General features: G+C 35.9%; 1 protein-coding gene across 5 annotated transcripts in view; it reads left to right on the top strand.

Moving 5' to 3' along the window:
• Window positions 1–19,396, top strand: part of SCAPER (S-phase cyclin A associated protein in the ER) — a 597,115-nt gene that overhangs the window by 187,683 nt on the left and 390,036 nt on the right. For all 5 annotated transcript variants that reach the window (XM_023197631.1, XM_023197627.1, XM_023197630.1 and 2 more), the window contains 2 exons: window positions 1,733–1,888; window positions 6,867–7,009. In XM_023197631.1, the coding sequence (XP_023053399.1) occupies window positions 1,733–1,888; window positions 6,867–7,009 (299 nt within the window). The remainder of the gene's footprint in view (window positions 1–1,732; window positions 1,889–6,866; window positions 7,010–19,396) is intronic.

The raw sequence follows: 19,396 nt of genomic DNA, 5'->3' as shown, positions 1-19,396 counted from the left end.
CTTCCCTCCTAAAGTGCTGGAATTACAGGCATGAGCCACTGCATACTGCCAAGATTGTGTTGTTTAATCTGATTTTTGCATACTCTTTCCCTCGTGAGTTTTATTTTATTGTAAAAATTTTGCTTAGTGCATTAGGACCCATTACTTTTTCTTTCATTTTGATTATGTTAATATGTGTGCTCTGATACAGTCTGAATAAATTTTCTTTGAGCATACTTGTGTATCTTGGGTTTTTTTTTTTTTTTTTTAATTGAGATGGAGTCTTGCTCTGTCACCCAGGCTAGAGTGCAGTGGCGCAATCTTGACTCACTGCAACACCCACCTCCTGGGTTCAAGCAATTCTCTGCCTCAGCCTCCTGAGTTGCTGGGATTACAGGCACCTGCCACCACGTCCAGCTAATTTTTGTATAGTTAGTAGAGACGTGTTTCACCATCTTGGCCAGGCTAATCTTGCACTCCTGACCTCATGATCCACCCTCCTCAGCCTCCCAAAGTGCTGGGATTACAGGTGTAACCACCACGCCTGGCCTATCTTGTATTTTGAGTACTTTCAGTACAGTTTGAAGGATGTTTCTGTGCTTAATCTGCTTATTAAAGTGCTTATAAAAGTGGTATCATGGCATGGAGATTGGGAAAGCTTAGTTGGATCTGTATTCAAACTTGTCTGAGATTTATAAAATATCTTAACATAGGTTTTATTCCATCCAGCATGGATTCCTGTAGTCTGTGGCTGTCAAAGACAGTTGTCTCTAGTGTTCGCTTTCCTACTTCACTCTACCATTTTAACTGTAGCATGCCCTTCCTCTGGCTTTCAAGAATGAGAGGGTTGATCCTACCTGATTTTTGAACTTTATCATTAGCTATCCTTTACTCATAATATCTGTACTTTCTAGCAAAACTTGACTATTAAGAATCAATATATGTGAAGTTAAGAATGCAATGTATAGTTCAGTACCTTGTATCTAATTGTCACTCATTCAGTATATGTTGAAGAAAAGTAATTTGTTGTTTATTTTACATTTTGTCCTCTCAAACTCATTAGAATAACGTGAGCATACCTATTTCAATGTTTGTGTAATTCGTATAGTGGCAAATTACAATGTTATTAAGTAGAACTTTGTAAGATGGTCTCTATAAGAATTTAGAATTGTTTCTTACTTAAAAATATTTTCAGTGGCAAACCTCTAAATTACTTCTTTCTAAGGCCTGTGGACTTTTTATACACACTGGATTATTATCCATTTTGAGGTAAATATTGAAAGAAAAGACTCATAGTACCTCATTTTTTTTGTTCCATGCCTTACCATTGGTTGATGTTATTATATAAAGACTGTTGTTAGATTTCTTCTTCTTCTTTTTTTTTTTTTTGATAAATGGAGTCTTGCTCTGTCACTTAGGCTGGAGTGCAGTGGTGCGATCTTGGCTCACTGCAATCTCTGGCTCCTGGGTTCCAGCAGTTCTCCTGCCTCTGCCTCCCGAGTAGCTGGGATTACAGGTGCCCGCCACCATGCTTGGCTAATTTCTTTTTTTTAGTAGAGATGGGGTTTCACCATATTGGCTAGGCTGGTCTTGAACTTCTGACCTCAGGTGATCTGCCCTTCTCGGCCTCCCAAAGTGCTAGAATTACAGGCGTGAGCCACTGTACCCAGCCTGACTGTTGTGAGATTTCTTATTTTTGTAATGTACCCTAGAGTTAACTTGATCTGAACCTTACCTTCTTTGTTTTTTAAAGGTAAATGAAATTGCCTTTATAAATACCCTTGAAGCCCAGAATAAACGTCATGATGTTTTATCAAAATTGAAGGAATATGAACAGAGGCTTAATGAGCTACAGGAGGAGCGTCAGAGAAGACAGGAAGAAAAGCAAGCACGTGATGAAGCTGTGCAGGTAGGATTTTATTCAGCAAACATTGATTGAGCACCTGTCATATTTTAGACTTAAAGCTAGTTGCTGAGGACCCAAAATGGAGTAATCTAGTGTTTGTTCCCAAAAGTGCATGGTTCAATATAGCACTCTAGAAACATAAAGTCTGATTTCTAAAAGATAGTGTGTTCTCCTTCAGTTACGGTCATCAGTTCTTTCATCAGTAGACTGTAATCATAGCAATAGAATCGTCAACTTCATCGAGGTGAAGGATTAAACTGCTCTGGACAGATTATTATCTATTCTTTTCTAACCAGGCTGGGCAAGAATATGGTCCTCTCCCAACAATAAAAACAAAGGTTGTTTTTGAATCAGTATATATAGGCTCAAACAATTTTTTTTGCCTATGAGGAGGCAAATTTAGGGTAATTTTTATGCCTAAGATAAGGGGCATCTGTTATTTTTTAGTATCATCAGATACCATAATTAGATTTTAACCTCTGCAGCAAACCCTACATTTGCAAGATGAGGAAAAGGTTAAGGCATACACTATCCTGCTGTTTATAATCTATTTTAGATCTCCCTCGGTAAAATGCCTTGCCCATAGTCTTTGAAGGCCTGACATATTTTTTTATGTAGAGAACAAATTTTGCAATATTTAAATACAAATTCACACATGCTGTCTTTATTGTGACTAATGTTTATTTGTTCCTTCAGTGATCATTTCATTGAGTTACTGCAAGTCATGTGTTAGGCTCAAAGATATGAAAAGTATACATCTGTGTTCTCAGTGGGGAGACGTGTATGTACATAAACAAGATTAGGAAAAATGCTATGCTAAAAGCATTGTCAGTAGCACAAAGAAGAACACCTTATTTATATAGAGAGTAGAGGGAACATGAAAAAGTCCAGAAAAGTTTCCAGGTAGAGATGACATGTTTACTAAGTTTTCAAAAATGAAACATACAAATGATAAGTTGTATGGGAGGGCATTTCATGCACAAGGGGATATGAGGAAGGAGTACATGTAGAGTTAGGGAGGAGGTCATGAAAAGCTTTGTAGGTATTTTTAAAAATTACGAGTTGTATTTCATGCTTCTTGTTTTCAGTGATTTTAGTAAATTATTAATACATTTTTAAGTTCATTGATCACTTTTTGCTATTTGTGGGCATTAACAGGTATTCCCATATCCATCCTCATCTCTATTTGATTTGAGTCCAATGTACTATTTTAATCAATGCAAAGCTAGCTTCATGTTTAAAAACACAGAATGCTCCCGTTAGAGAAACTAGCCTTTCCTTTCCAAGAAGTGGTAAAAATTTTTGTATTTATCATTTATAAGCTATTTATCTTATTAACTTGTATTCTTAAATGAATAAAAAAAAATTTGAATGTTTAATTTGAATCATTAGCATTATTTATCCTGTTTCTCTACAGGATAAATGCTATAAATGTCTGTAGGGAAACAGAAATACAGACAGATAAAAATAATTATGGTTTGTAAATTATGTGTTACTTTAATAACTAATAATTCAGACATATAAATAAGACATTTTTGCCTTTATAGCAAATAATAAATTACAGTTTAATTTGAAAGAGTGTAATTAGAGTATGTATAAGGTACAAAGGTACTACAGAGGAGGGAATAATTAGCTCGGTTGGTGGAAATAGAATATCAGGGAAAGTTCTCTGGAAAAGGTAACTCCTTAGCTGTATTTTTGGGGGAAATATATGAGTAGTATTGTATATTTTAAAATAGACATCTTTGATTCCTTTCTCTGCATTTTGCAGATTTGAAATATAACAGTTATCTTTCATTTAAAAATGATGATTCTCACTTCACAATTTGTAACGTTAATTAAAACTTAAAGGGAAGCAGTTTACTAAACTAGTAGGCAATTTCCTTCACCAACCAACACTTTAAGAATTGTTTTGGCTCTTCAGAATTATTTTTTTGTTTTTAAAAGTGCTGAAATTTCCTATGGATTTAATTTCAATGAAAAATTTTAAACCTGTCTACATATGCTTGAGATATACTGAGATAGATAGAAAAATCCACTGGTAGATAACATATATAACATTAAAATTTTAAAAATGTGTAGTCATTACATGCTATACAGGCACTAGTGCCATGTATTCTGTAAATACAATAATAGTAAGATCCTAACCTAATACAGAATTTCAGAGACCCTCCATCCATTTTATTTTTACTCTTGAAACATTCCCATGGACTATTAAAGGCAATGTGATTCTCATTTCTTGTAAGTAAAATATCAAGTGCTGCCATCATATGTTCTCAAGTTGCTGTTATTGTTATGTGTATTACTAATTATAGGCATAAAGAGGAGCTACGGAATCCTTTCTTAGGCTGCCTTAAACACCTCCCTGTCTAAGATATATAAGGGTCTGAGAGGTTCTTCTGTAGGCTTAAGAATTAGTTATATTTCTAATTCCTTTGCTGTAGGTTTTAATTCTTTCCTTGTGGGTATATAGATTCATAATGTATGTGATTTTATAAAGTCATGCTTCATTTATTAAACAGATATTTAGGAATCCCTACCTTTTGCAAGGTGTTTTGTGGGGTACAAAGTTTCCTGTCTTTATGGAATTTAAATTTCAGATTGGGAAATGGTAACTGAATTTTAGTAATTTTACTCATTAGCTGTATGGCTACCAATTCTCTTTTCAAGTTATTAAAAATGAAAATTGATAGGTTAGGTAACTTTTTACATCCAGTTATCTCTTTTCACACAATGCTGGAGTTGGTCTGATATCCATTAAAACGATCAGCAAGTTGACGTTATGTTTACAAGTCTACACTTGGCTACATTGCACATACCTGAAGTAATTATTTTTACATAATATATATTTTATAAGATCAATTTAGGATTTAAAAAATTGCCTCCTTCAGGCCTTTGGTCTTATATTAATAAAATATGAAATGAAAAATTCTGCTTTAATTCTTTGTATTTAATGCCTGAGCTCTTTGTATTTTGTTGTGAAGCATGTGTTTTCAGATATAATATGGAATTTTTAAACTTCAGAAAAATTGGACTATAAGAGGAATTTTTTTTGTTCACTTTTTTTAATGGAGAAAATTTTCCATGCCAGATTTGATTTTTAGTCTTTAAGAGTTTTTGATATCTTTTTGGCCAAACAAGTTTCTACATATTCTTGATTAGTAATGAGAAATAGCTACAACTATTTCATGAATAGTATGCTCAGACAGTAAAGAATATATTTTAAAATCTAATTGCATGACTCCAACAGTCTGCAGTGTGCCTGTTATGTCCTCCTGAAATCAGGGCATTTCCTTCCAATTTCCAGTTTACCCTCTTCCTATATCACCCACCCCCTCAAAAAAAAAAAGAAGGAAATAGAGATCCTTTTGGCTATTTTTAAAAGGCTTTCTTTCTCTGGGGCAGATAGAGCTTGTTGTGGAGATGAAGTTACTATTGTGAGCTCAGTTAACTATTAGAAATGTTCAGATCTCTCTTCTGTGTTCCCTGAACAGAAATTGCGTTGTTATTTTTTTTCTGCTGTCCTTTACTGAGCCCTTACAGTGGCTAAACTCTATGCTGAGAACTTACCTGTAATCAATAATTTACGTCTCACAATCAACTGAGGCTCTTTAAGGTGAAGTACCTTGCCGAAGATTATGTAAGTAGTAGGTACTAGAGCCTAGATCAATGTATTCCATTAATTATAAAGAAGAGGCCAGCGAGAGGTTGTGTGTGCTATCTGGAGAATGGGTATGGATTCAGAGAAACTTATCAATAACATGAGGAACATGTTAGTGACAAATATTTCATGAAGCTACCCAGTTTTGATGATTTATCTTCTGGCTTGATGATGATAATGATGACAATTATTGAGAATTTTATATATGCCAGGCCCTGTGGTAAGTGCTTTTCATATATTAGCTCATCTGTACTTTATAATATCCTAAGAAATGCATATTATTATTTATCTTCTAGAAAACTAAGGCACAGAGATAGTAACTAAGTAGCCCAGAGTCACTGTGCTAGTGAATAATGGGGTAAGGAAACAAAGCCAGGGAATCTGACCCAATATCCACTCTTATACACTCTATGCTCTATTATGTTACCTCTTTCTCCTTCTCATAAGCTGTCTTAATTCCATCATGAAAGCTTAGTTCAGAAATAAAATCTATCAACTATAGTTTTTTCATTATATTCAGGTATTTCTATAAGCCATATGTTAACACAAGGCTTTAGAAGTGATTAATCAGAAAACATATATTAAGTTCTGTATTAGAGTTCTCTAGAGGTATAGAACTAATAGGATATATATATATGTGTGTGTGTGTGTGTGTGTACATATATATATATATATGAGTTTATTAAGTATTAACTCATACAATCACAAGGTCCCACGACAGAGTGTCTGGAAACTGAGGAGTAAGGAGAGCCAGTCCAAGTTCCAAAACTGAAGAACTTGGAGTCTGATATTTGAGGGCAGGACGCATCCAGGGAAAAAGATGTAGGCTGGTAGGCTAGGCCAGTCTCTGTTTTCATGTTTTTCTGCCTGCTTTATATTCTAGCCTTGTTGGCAGCTGATTAGATTGTGCCCACCCAGATTAAGGGTGGATCTGCCTTTCCTAGCCCACTGACTCAAGTGTTCATCTCCTTTGGCAACACACTCACAGACACACCCAGAATCAATACTTTGTATCCTTCAATCCAATCAAGTTCACACTCAGTATCAACTATCACAAGTTCCCACAAAACGAAATAACATAGTGTTTGCATCAAAAAGCAATTATTTTCTTAATTATGTGTAACACTGGTAAATGACTTTCAGAAACCGGATATCATTGCTATTTGATATTTGTTTAAACTTTAAGAAGCAGAGTACCTAGTGGCAAGCCCATCTTTCTACTTGGCTTGAACATGTAAGTTTGGTGAAAGGTATATTACTTTGAATCATTTTTATTTTACACATAATTCTATTATTGGAAAAAAATATTTCTAACATTAGGAACGCAAGAGAGCTCTAGAGGCAGAACGGCAGGCCCGTGTAGAAGAATTGTTAATGAAGAGGAAGGAACAAGAAGCCCGAATTGAACAACAGAGGCAAGAAAAGGAAAAAGCCCGTGAGGATGCAGCCCGGGAAAGAGCTAGGTACCTCATTTGCTATCTTGATGAACATTTTGCACTGAGTGAGTATTCAAGTTGAGGTCTTAAAGCCATTTACTGTCATGTAGGGTTTTTTGTGTTTTTTTGAGATGAGGTTTTGCGATGTTGCGCAGGTTGATCTTGAACTCTCTGACTCAAGTGATCCTCCCATCTCACCCTCCTGAGTAGCTTGGACTACAGGTGTGTACCACCACACTCAGATCAAAAAATATATACTTTGATTCTGGATAGCTTCAGCAAAAGGGACTTTTGGAGAAGATACTGAGGGCATAAGTAATAGAAGGTTAGAGGACCAGGTTTGGAAATGTTCTGTCAGACATCAAAGGCTAGATCTGAGAGCCACAGCAGTGGATTTTTTTTTTTTTTTTTTTTTGATGGAAATAGTCTGGTTGCCAATAATCATGTTGCCACTCTGATTATAATGTATGACCTTCAACTATCCCTTAGTTTTAATCACTTGTGTAAGATTTAAAGACACAGGAAAAAACATGTAATTGGCCAAGCCTAAGTCCCTTTTATTGGTGTGAACCTTACTGACATGATATTTTGTGACTTCCAAATTATAACGAAGTTGGTAGATGTGAAAAGATAGCTCTTTGTGGTTTTAATTTGCTTTTCTACTTGTCCCTGATTAATAATTAGGCTGAGCAACTTCTCACATGTTTATGAGCTATTCGGGGTTTTTTAATGCAAAGTGCTTATTCAAATGTTTGTTCATTACTGTATTGGGGTCTTTTTTTATCTTATTGATGTTTAGGGATTATCTTTACTAGATACTAAGTCTTTGTCAGTTACATATATTGCAAATATACCTATAGGTTGCGTCTTACCTTTTTGCTTTCTTTATGATGTCTTTTGATTAACATAACTCTTGATTACAGTGTAGTAGAACTGAACAAACTGTAATTTATGCCTTTTGGTCTTATTTATGAAACCCCTTTCTATCCTAAGACATTCTTCAAAATTTTATAGTTTTATCTTTAATGGTCTTTATCTATCTGCAATTGATTTTATTGTGTATTTTGAGGTAGGAGTCTTACTTCATTTTCTCCATGTGGATACCTAATTATTCTAACATGCTTTATTGAAAAATGCATTTTTTTCCTACTGATCTGCAAGGCTTTCTAACATAAGCCAAGTTTTTATATATGTGTGGGTCTGCTTGTGGACTCTTGTGTTCTGGTCCAGTGATCACTGTTTTTGTCATCTGCCTTAGTTATCAAAGGTTTATAATAATTGTTGGTGTCTGAACTATCCTTCACCTTATTTTTTATTAGGACTGTCTTGGCCCTATTTCACATCTGTGTTAGTTTTAGAATCAGCTTGCTTAGTTCTGTATTTAAAAAGAAACTATAAAATTTTGATTGGAATTGCATTGAGTCTATAAATTCAGGTGTTAAGATTGATATTTTTATGGTGAATATTTTTATTTATGAGCATGCTACTAAATGTTTTTCTACTGATTTAGGTCTTTTAAAACATCTTTATATCAGATATATAATTTTTTTCTATAAAGGATTTTTGTGTGCTTTTTTATTGTGGCAAAAAATATAAATAACATGAAATTTATAATTTTAATCATTTTTAAGTTTACAGTTCAGTGGCATTAAGTACATTGACATTTTTGTAAAACTATTACCACCATCTGTACCCAGACATTTTTTCAGTTTCCAAGACTGAAATGCTGTATCTACTAAGTAATAACTCCCCATTCTCTCCATTCCGCACCCCCACACTCCCATTTGCCTCTGACAATCGTCATGCTACTTTATGTTTCTATGAATTTGACTGCTTTAGGTATTTTATATAAGTGGAATCCTACAGCATTTGTCCTTTTGTGACTTATCCTAATGTCTTCAAATTTCATCCATGTTGTAGCATGTGTCAGGATTTTCTTCCTTTTTAAGACTGAATAGTATTTCATTGTATGTATAATACCACATTTTATTTATTTGTTTCTTTGTTGAAAGACACTTTAGTTGTTTCTACCTTTTGACTATTGTGAGTAATGCTGTTATAAACACAGGTGTTACAAATGTATGTTTTAGTCTCTGCTTTTTAATTCCAAAAGTGAAGCAGCTGGATTTTATACTCATTTTATTTTATTTAAGGAGAACCCTACTGTTTTTCATAGCAGCTGTACCATTTTTATGTTCTTACCAGCATTGCACAAGGGTTCCACATCCTCACCAATGCTTGTTATTTTGTTTTTTTAAAAATAGCCTTTTTGAAGAGTGTGAAGTGGTGTCTCATTCTGGTTTTGATTTGCATTTCCCTAGTGATTAATTACCTTAAGCATCTTTTCATGTGCTTATTGACCATTTCTTTATATTTTTGGAGAGAGGTTACCACTTAGGTCCTTTGCCAATTTTTTAATCTGATTATTTTCTTGTTGGGTTATAGAGTTTGTTTTTTTTATTTTTTTATTTTTTTAATGTATTCTGGATATTAACCCTTTATCAAAGATACAATTTACTGATACTTTCTCCTATTCTGTAGGTTGACTTTTCATTTTGTTGATAATGTCTATTGAAGCACAAGAGTTTTAAATTTGGATGTAGTTCACTTTGTCTATTTTTGTTGTTGTTGCCTTTACTTTTGTTGTTATATTCAAGAAATCATAGCCAAATCCAATGTTGTGAAATTTTCTCCTTGGATTTTCTCATAACATTTTTATAGTTTTAGGTCTTATGTGTAGATCTTGGATACAGTTTTAATTAATTTTTGTATATGGTGTAAGGTAAGGGTTCAACTTCGTTCTTCTGCACACATTCAGTTTTCCCATCACCTCTTGTTGAAAAGACTGTCCTTTCTCTATTGAATGGTTTTGTCACCCTTATCGAAATTATTTGACTTACATATGATGGCTCTCTTTCTTGGCTCTCTGTTCTGTTTCATTGGACTGTACATGTCTATCTTTATGCTAGCCCATACTGTTTTGATTACTATAGTTTTGTAGTATGTTTTGAAATCAGCAAATGTGAGCCTCTTTGTTCTTTTCAAGATTGTTTTGGTTTGAGGATCCTTTGAGATTCATGTGAAATTTTTAATTTTTGTAAAAAATAAGTCATTGGGATTTTGATAGGGATTGCATTGAATCTATAGATTGCTTTGAGAAGTATGGCTTTTTTTTTTTTGGAAACGTATACACTAAGAGAGAGAATTCAGGGTGGGCTGCTTGTAAAGGATGAGACAGCCAATATGGACATCTTAACAGTGGTGAGTTTTTCAGTCCATGAACACATGATGTCTTTCCATTTATTTGTGTCTTCAGTTCCTTTCAACAATGTTTCATAGTTTTCTTTTCTTTTTTTTTTTTTGAGACAGAGTCTCTCTCTGTCGCCCAGGCTGGAGTGCAGTGGCTGCATCTCAGCTCACTGCAAGCTCCGCCTCCCGGGTTCACGCCATTCTCCTGCCTCAGCCTCCCAAGTAGCTGGGACTACAGGCGCCTGCCACCTCGCCTGGCTAGTTTTTTGTATTTTTTTTTTAGTAGAGATGGAGTTTCACTGTGTTAGCCAGGATGGTCTCGATCTCCTGACCTCGTGATCCGCCCGTCTCGGCCTCCCAAAGTGCTGGGATTACAGGCTTGAGCCACCACGCCTGGCCAACAATGTTTCGTAGTTTTCTTTGCATCTGTTTTTCTCATCCTTGTTATGTTTATTCCTATTTTATTTTTTATACACATTTTATGATATTTTTTAGTTATTATTTTATCCACACAATTATAAATAAATCTCTTTAAGTGTTTTCTAAATTTGTATGTTGCTGGTGTTTAGAAATACCATTAATTTTGTTTCCAGCAATCTCGATAAGTTCTGTTAACCATTCTAATAATTAATCTTAGATTTTTTTTTAGCATTTTCTACATAAATAAACATATCATCTACCAATATACAGTTTGGGTTTTCTTCCTCATCGCTATGCCTTTTGTTTTGTTAGTGTGCATCTTATTTATAAGGAATGCTTTCCACGACTGTTAAGGATATCTGCCTTAGGTTTTTTAAAAAATAGTTTTTATTTGTTGTTTGTTTAAGGTACACATGTTGTATAATACATATTGATTGTAAAAGGGTTACTATAGTGAAGCAGACTAATATATCTATGTTCTCACATAGTTACCCGTTTTATTTGTTTTAGTGGCAAGGGCAACTAAAATCTCATTTATCACAAATCCCAGTACTGTACAGTTTTATTACCTGTAGCCCTCTTGTTGTACATTACATCTCTAGACTTGTTCATCTTACATATCTGCAGTTTTGTATCCTCTGATCTGCATCTCCCTGTTTCTGCCCTCTCCCTCTTATGCACACCCCTGATAACCAATATCTTGTTTTCTATCTCTGTATAATTGAATTTTTGAAAAGATTTCACATATAAGTGAGATCATGCAATATTTTTCTTTCTGTGTCTGGCTCATTTTACTTAGGATAATGTTCTCTAGGCTCATCCATGTTGTGGCAAATGGCAATGCCTTGTTACTTTTAGGGCTAAATGATCTATATACTACAGTTTCTTTATCATTGTTTCTTTGATGGACACTTAGTTTGCTTTCATATCTTGGCTACTGTGAATAATGCCGTAGGAAACATGGCAGTGCAAATATCTTTATGAGGTGGTGATTTCATTTCCTTTGGGTGTATTGCCAGAAGAGGAATCAGCTGGGTCATATGGTAGTTCTATTTTTAATTTTTTTAGAAACCTCCACACTGTTTTCCAGATGGCTGTACCAAGCCACACTCTCACCAATAGTGTAAAAGAGTTCCCTTTTCTCCATACCCTCACCAACATTTGTTTTTTGACCTTTTGATAATAGTCATCTAATGGATTTGAGTTAGTATTTCGTAATGGTTTTAATGTTCATTTCCCTGATGATTAATGATGTTCAACACCTTTCCATATATCTACTGACTATTTTTATGACTTCTTTGGAGAAATGTCTAGGCAGATTATTTGCCCATTTTAGAATCAGTTTGTTTTTCTACTATTGAGTTGTATGAGTTTTTTTTAATATCTGTTTTGCTTGGTTTTGTTTTTTTTGTTTGTTTGTTTTTTGTTTTGTTTTGTTTTTACCTTCCTTTTTTTCTTTTTGAGGCAGAATCTTGTTCTCTTGTCCAGGCTGGAGTGAAGTGGCATGATTTTGGCTCACTGCAACCTCCACTTCCCGGGTTCCAGTGATTCTTGTGCTTCGGCCACCTGAGTAGCTGGGATTATAGGTGTGTGCCATCATGCCTGTCTGATTTTTGACCTCCTGACCTTAAGTGATCTGCCTGCTTTTGCCTTCCAAAGTGCTGGGATTACAGGCATGAGCCACTGTGCCTGGCCTAGTTCTTTATATATTTTGGATATTAACTCTTTACTAGATATATGGGCTGTACATATTTTCCCCAGTCCTTAGGCTAATGTTTTATTGATTTTTTTCTTTGCTGTGCAGAAGCTATAAACTTCCCTCTTAGAACTGCTTTGGCTGCAACCCATAGATTTTGCTATGTTGTGTTTCTATTGTTGTTTGTCCCAAGATATTTTTTAATTTCTCTTTTGATTTCTTCTTTAACTCATGACTTACTCAGGAGCATGTTATTTAATAGCCATGTATTTATTAAATTTTCAAGATTCCTTCTTTTATTGATTTCTAGTTTTATATCATAGTGATTTGAAATAACAATAGATACAATTTGAATCTTTTTTAATTTGTTAAGATGACTTGTTTTGTGGTTTAACATATGGTCTATCCTGGATAATGATTTATGTGGACTAGAAAAAAATGTATTGCTTTTAATGGGATATTCTGCCTGTGTATATTAGGTCCATTTGGTCAAAGTACAATTAAGTCTAGTATTTATTTTCTCTCTAGTTTATCTATTGTTGACAGTGGGGTATTGAAGTCCCCTCCTATTATTATATTGCTATCTATTTTTCCCTTCAGGTTTGTTAATATTTGCTTTATAGTTTTAGTGCTCCAATGTTAGGTGCATATATATTTACAATTGTTACGTCCCATTGATGAACTGACCCCTTTATCATTAAATAATGATCTCTGTATTATTTGTATATTTGCTATAGTTTTTTGTTTTGTGGTTACTATGAGCTTATATAAAACATCTTATACTGTTATACTTAAAACAGTTGATAACAACTTAATTTCTGGCACATACAAAAACTAGACTTTTACTGTCCACCCCAAAAGTCATGTTTTTGATGTCACAATAGTCGCCTTTTTATGTTATGTATTCCTTAAAAACTTATTGTAGTTTTTGTTACTTTTGACTATTTTGACTTTTAACCTTCATAATAGAGATATGTGTGGCTTACAAACCACACTTACAGTTTCGAAGTATTCTGATTTGACTAAGTATTTATCTCTACCAGTGAGTTTTATACTTTACATGTATTCATGGTGGTAATTATTATAATTTTCTTTCTGCTTGAATAAGCATTTCTTGTAACACAGGTCTAGTGTCAGTGAATTCCTTCAACTTTATTTGTCTGGAGAAGACTTTATTTCTCCTTCATTTCTGAAGGATAATTTTCCTTGGTATAGTATTCTTAGCCGGCAGATTTTTATTTCCCCCTTTCATCATCTTGAATATGTCATCCCATTCCCCAGGCTTGCAAGGTTTCTACAGAAGAGTTCAATGATACTCTTATGGACATCCCCTTATATGTGACTTGATAGTTTTTTCTTGCTGTTTTTAAAATTATTTCATTGTCTTTTCAGTTTTGACAGTTTGATTATAATGTACCTTGGAGAGAACCTTCTAAAGTTTATCTGAGGATCTTTGAGCTTCATTGACTTGTATGTAAATATCTGTCTCAGTTCCTAAGTCCCAAGATTTAGGAAGTTTTTTTTTACCAATTATTTTATTTATATAAGCCTTTTCTGTTTTTTCCCTCTTTGGAATTCCTACAATGTGAGTATTTGTTTGCTTAGTGGTATCCCATAGGCTCTCTTCATTCTTTTTTCTTTTTCTTCTCTTCTGAGTCAGTTCAGAAGCCTTCAGGCTTGATCTAGTCTGCTGTTGAACCCTCTGTGGTATTTTTTACTTCATTGACTTCTTCAGCTCTAAGATTTTTATTTAGATTTTTAAAAATATCTCTTTTATTGAATTTCTCATTTAGATCATGGTTTAATTTTCTAGTTTCATCGAATGGTCTGTTTTTATTCTCTTATGTTTCCTTGAGTTTCCTTAGTTCATTATTTTGAATTACTTTTTAGAGAATTTGTAGATTTCTGTTTCTTTGGGGTCAGTTACTGGAGAGTTACTGCGTTCCTTTTAGTGGTTTCACATTTTCGTGCCTTTTCATGTTTCTTATGACCCTGCCTTGTTTGTACATCTGATAGTGCAGTCATATCTTTCCAACTTTACAGAGTGGGAAGGGGAAGACTTTCACCTGAAGATAGGCCTGGGGATACTGCTTGGGTGTAGGACACAGTGGCTCTGCTTCTGTGTGGGTGCAGTGGTGTAGTTGTCACGTAGCTTCTTAGTTGTGATCAATGTCAGTGCACACTATGAGTGCCTCAGTGGTCTAGACTGTAGGAGTCTGTATCAGTGATGGTGGCTCCTGAGGTTATTAGGGCAAAGGTTGTAGGGGTCTTCCTGTTCTTGTTTTCCCCAAAGTAGGGAATCTTCATTGAGGGGATCTCTTTTGGTAACAGGTCTGACATTGCTCACAGGCAGCCACAGCAGCACTGGGTTATAGGGTACAGGGGCTCAGAGCAGCTGTGCAGCCAAATTCCTGGGCTTAGGGTCCTGTGAAACTATTGGAGCACTTGGGACTTCAGGCATAGGTTCTCTCTCCAAGGCATGAGTAGATTCAGTTCTCCCACTACACAGGGTTTGTTGCTGTGGGGCATACCCCAGCAGCTTGGGCCCAGGAGGTTGGGATGTAGCCATGCTTCTGACCTTTGAGGGGGCACTGGCATGATTCTGGGGAAGAAGGTGTACCTGGAGACTCAATCCCTGGGGAGCAGCGAACAGTCACCATTTGGGATCCAGAACCAACTGTGTAACATGGTAGCTCAGGCTCCGGGTGATGAGGAGCATGGTATACAGTGGTCACTTGGGACCCTGGCTTGATATAATAGCCTAGGCTCTATGAGACTGGGTCCAGTGGCAACAAGGACCCAGGAATGGCAAGATACAGCTGTATCTTGGGCCCTTTGGGGTAGGAAACAATGCAGCAATGACCACTCCTTGGAGAGGTAGGGTGCCTCAGCAGATTGGAATGTAGGGGGACTTGTCCAGTTTTAGGTAGATGGGGCACTGTGTCTCTTTGGCCTAGAACACAGCTCAGTCGTGGTTCTGAATCCCTGGAAGTCAAGTGGCCATATCTGGTCAGCCCCAGAAGGCATAACTACTTGGGTCAGTAGAGCCTTTGAATACCTGGGGTTGGGGGTGGGGGTACTGCATCAGCTGTGGTGCTGGGGATGCAACTACTTTGGTATGCCAGAGGCTCAAAGCTCCTAGAAGTGTGAGGTGATGTCTCACCAGTGGTATTGGGGAGGGTGTATGTGGGCTGGGGGAGATGTCAGCTGTTTCTGTGTGCTAGAGGCCTGAGGTCTCCAATTAGTGGGAACCCACTTCAGTTCAGTTTTAAGGGGAAGGTGCACTAGCATCTAGAATTCAACACTTCTGCAGTAACTTGGCCCTCTGTGGTAGGGTATAGCAGCAGTTCAGCTGGGGGATGTTATGCTACTGGGTGGATGTTGAGTTTTTCAAGTGCTTTGGTGTTTTTTTTTATATGGAAATAATTCTATAAAATTTCTCCTTTAATCTGTTAATATGGTAATTAGTTGATTGATTTTTCTTTTTTTAAATTTTTTATTATTATACTTTAAGTTCTAGGGTACATGTGCACATTGTGCAGGTTTGTTACACACATACACATGTGCCATGTTGGTGTGCTGCACCCATTAACTGGTCATTTACATTAGGTGTATCTCCTAATGCTATCCCTCCCCCCTCCCACTACCCCACGACAGGCCCCGGTGTGTGATGTTCCCCACCCTGTGTCCAGGTGTTCTCGTTGTTCAATTCCCAGCTATGAGTGAGAACATGCAGTGTTTGGCTTTCTATCCTTGCGGTAGTTTGCTCAGAATGATTGTTTCCAGCTGAATCCATGTCCCTACAAAGGACATGAACTCGTCCTTTTTTATGACTGCATAGTATTCCATGGTGTATATGTGCCACATTTTCTTAATCCAGTCTATCATTGATGGATATTTAGGTTGGTTCCAAGTCTTTGCTATTGTGAATAGTGCCGGAATAAACATACGTGTGCATATGTCTTTATAGTAGCATGATTTATAACCCTGTGGGTATATATCCAGTAATGGGATTGCTCGTTCAAATGGTATTTCTAGTTCTAGATCCTTGAGGAACCGCCACACTGTCTTCCACAATGGTTGAACTAGTTTACAGTCCCACCAACAGTGTAAAAGTGTTCCTGTTTCTCCATATCCTCTCCAGCACCTATTGTTTCCTGACTTTTTAATGATTGCCATTCTAACTGGTGTGAGATGGTATCTCACTGTGGTTTTGATTTGCATTTCTCTGATGACCAGTGATGATGCGTATTTTTTCATGTGTCTGTTCACTGCATAAATGTCTTCTTTTGAGAAGTATCTGTTCATATCCTTCGCCTACTTTTTGATGGGGTTGTTTGATTTTTTCTTGTAAATTCATTTGAGTTCTTTGTAAATTCTGGATATTAGCCCTTTGTCTGATGGGTATCCCATTCTGTAGGTTGTCTGTTGAGTCTGATGGTAGTTTCTTTTGCTATGCAGAAGCTCTTTAGTTTAATCAGATCCCATTTCTCAATTTGGCTTTTGTTGCTGTTGGTGTTTTAGACATGAAGTCCTTGCCCCTGCCTGTGTCCTGAATGGTATTGCCTAGGTTTTCTTCTAGGGTTTTTATGGTTTTAGGTCTGATGTTTAAGTCTTTAATTCGTCTTGAATTAATTTTTGTGTAAGGTGTAAGGAAGGGATCCAGTTTCAGCTTTCTACATATGGCTAGCCAGTTTTCCCAGCACCATTTATTAAATAGGGAATCCTTTCCCCATTTCTTGTTTTTGTCAGGTTTGTCAAAGATCACGTTTGTAGATGTGTGGTATTATTTCTGAGGGTTCTGTTCTGTTCTGTTGGTCAATATCTCTGTTTTGGTACCAGTACTATGCTGTTTTGTTTACTGTAGCCTTGTAGTATAGTTTGAAGTCAGGTAGCGTGATGCCTCCAGCTTTGTTCTTTTTGATTAGGATTGTCTTGGCAATGCAGGCTCTGTTTTGGTTCCATATGAACTTTAAAGTAGTTTATTCCAATTCTGTGAAGAAAGTCATTGGTAGCTTGATGAGGATAGCATTGAATCTATAAATTACCTTGGGCAGTATGTCCATTTTCAAGATACTGATTCTTCCTATCCATGAGCATGGAATGTTTGTCCACTTGTTTGTGTCTTCTTTTATTTCGTTGAGCAGTGGTTTGTAATTCTCCTTGAAGAGGTCCTTCACATCCCCTATAAGTTGGATTCCTAGGAATCATGTGGTTTTTATCTTTGGTTCTGTTTATATGCTGGATTACGTTTATTGATTTGCGTATGTTGAACCAGCCTTGCATCCCAGGGATGAAGCCCACTTTATTGTGGTGAATAAGCTTTTTGATGTAGTGCTGGATTTGGTTTGCCAATATTTTATTGAGGATTTTTGCATGAATGTTCATCAGGGAGATTGGTCTAAAATTCTCTCTTTTTGTTGTGTCTCTGCCTGACTTTGGTATCAGGATGATGCTGGCCTCATAAAATGAGTTAGGGAGGATTCCCTCTTTTTCTGTCGATTGGAATAGTTTCAGAAGGAATGGTACAAACAGCTCCTCTTTGTACCTGTAGTAGAATTCGGCTATGAATCTGTCTGGTCCTGGACTTTTTTGGTTGATAGGCTATTAATTATTGCCTCAATTTCAGAGCCTGTTATTGGTCTATTCAGAGATTCAACTTCTTCCTAGTTTATTCTTGGGAGGGTTTATATGCTATAAAACTACAGTTAAATTAGTATAAATTCTCCAACTTCATTGTTCTTTTTCAAAGTTGCCTTTCCATATAAATTTTAGGTTCAGCTTATCAGTTTCTGCAAGATAGCTTGCAGGATTCTGATAGGAAGTGTATTGAATCTATAGGTCAGTTTAGGGAGATTGATATCTTTACATTATTGTGTATTACAGTCCATGAATGTGATGTTTCTCTCTGTTTAGATCTCCTTTAATTTCTGACAGCAAGGTTTTGTAGTTTTTTGCGTATAGGTCTTGCAATTCTTTTTAAAATTTATTCCTAAGTACTCTTTAAAGCTGCTGTAAATGGAATTGTTTTCTTTGGTTCATTTTTGGATTTTTCTTGCTAGTATATAGAAATACAGTAGATTTTAATTTATTTCATTCTACAACTGTGTTTTTTATGACCTTGTCAAACTTGCTTACAGATGTTCCTCAACTTATGATGGAGTTAAGTCCTTATAAATGCATCATAAAGTCAAAAAGCTGTAAATTGAATGATTATAAGTTGGGGACTGTCTGTATTAGTTTTGGTAGTTTTTTTTATTATTATTATTTTTATTCTTTGGTACTTTTTATACATAAAGACTCATGGCATCTGTGAATAAAGTTTGTTTTGGATGCCTTTAATTTATTTTTTTTCTTTTTGCCCTCTTGCACTGGTTCATTCCTTGTATTTAATGTTCAGTGGAAGTTGTGATATTGGGTGTCCTTGTTTGTTCTCAGTCTTAGTGGGAAAGCATTTGGTCTTTCACCACTATGTATGATCTTTGCTGTAGATTTTTGATAAAGTTTATAGATTGAGGAAGTTTTTTTTTTGTTTGTTTGTTTGTTTTTATTTATTTTTTTATTATACTTTAAGTTCTAGAGTACATGTGCATAACGTGCAGGTTTGTTACATATGTATACATGTGCCATGTTGGTGTGCTGCACCCATCAACTCGTCAGCACCCATCAATTCATCATTTATATCAGGTATAACTCCCCAATGCAATCCCTCCCCCCTCCCCCCTCCCCATGATAGGCCCCAGTGTGTGATGTTCCCCTTCCCGAGTCCAAGTGAGCTCATTGTTCAGTTCCCACCTATGAGTGAGAACATGCGGTGTTTGGTTTTCTCTTCTTGTGATAGTTTGCTAAGAATGATGGTTTCCAGCTGCATCCATGTCCCTACAAAGGACGCAAACTCATCCTTTTTTATGGCTGCGTAGTATTCCATGGTGTATATGTGCCACATTTTCTTAATCCAGTCTGTCACTGATGGACATTTGGGTTGATTCCAAGTCTTTGCTATTGTGAATAGTGCCGCAATAAACATACGTGTGCATGTGTCTTTGTAG

The sequence above is a fragment of the Piliocolobus tephrosceles genome, chromosome 6, assembly GCF_002776525.5.
Source record: "Piliocolobus tephrosceles isolate RC106 chromosome 6, ASM277652v3, whole genome shotgun sequence".
NCBI classification, from domain to species: domain Eukaryota; kingdom Metazoa; phylum Chordata; class Mammalia; order Primates; family Cercopithecidae; genus Piliocolobus; species Piliocolobus tephrosceles.
This window is presented reverse-complemented; position numbering and strand designations above follow the sequence as displayed.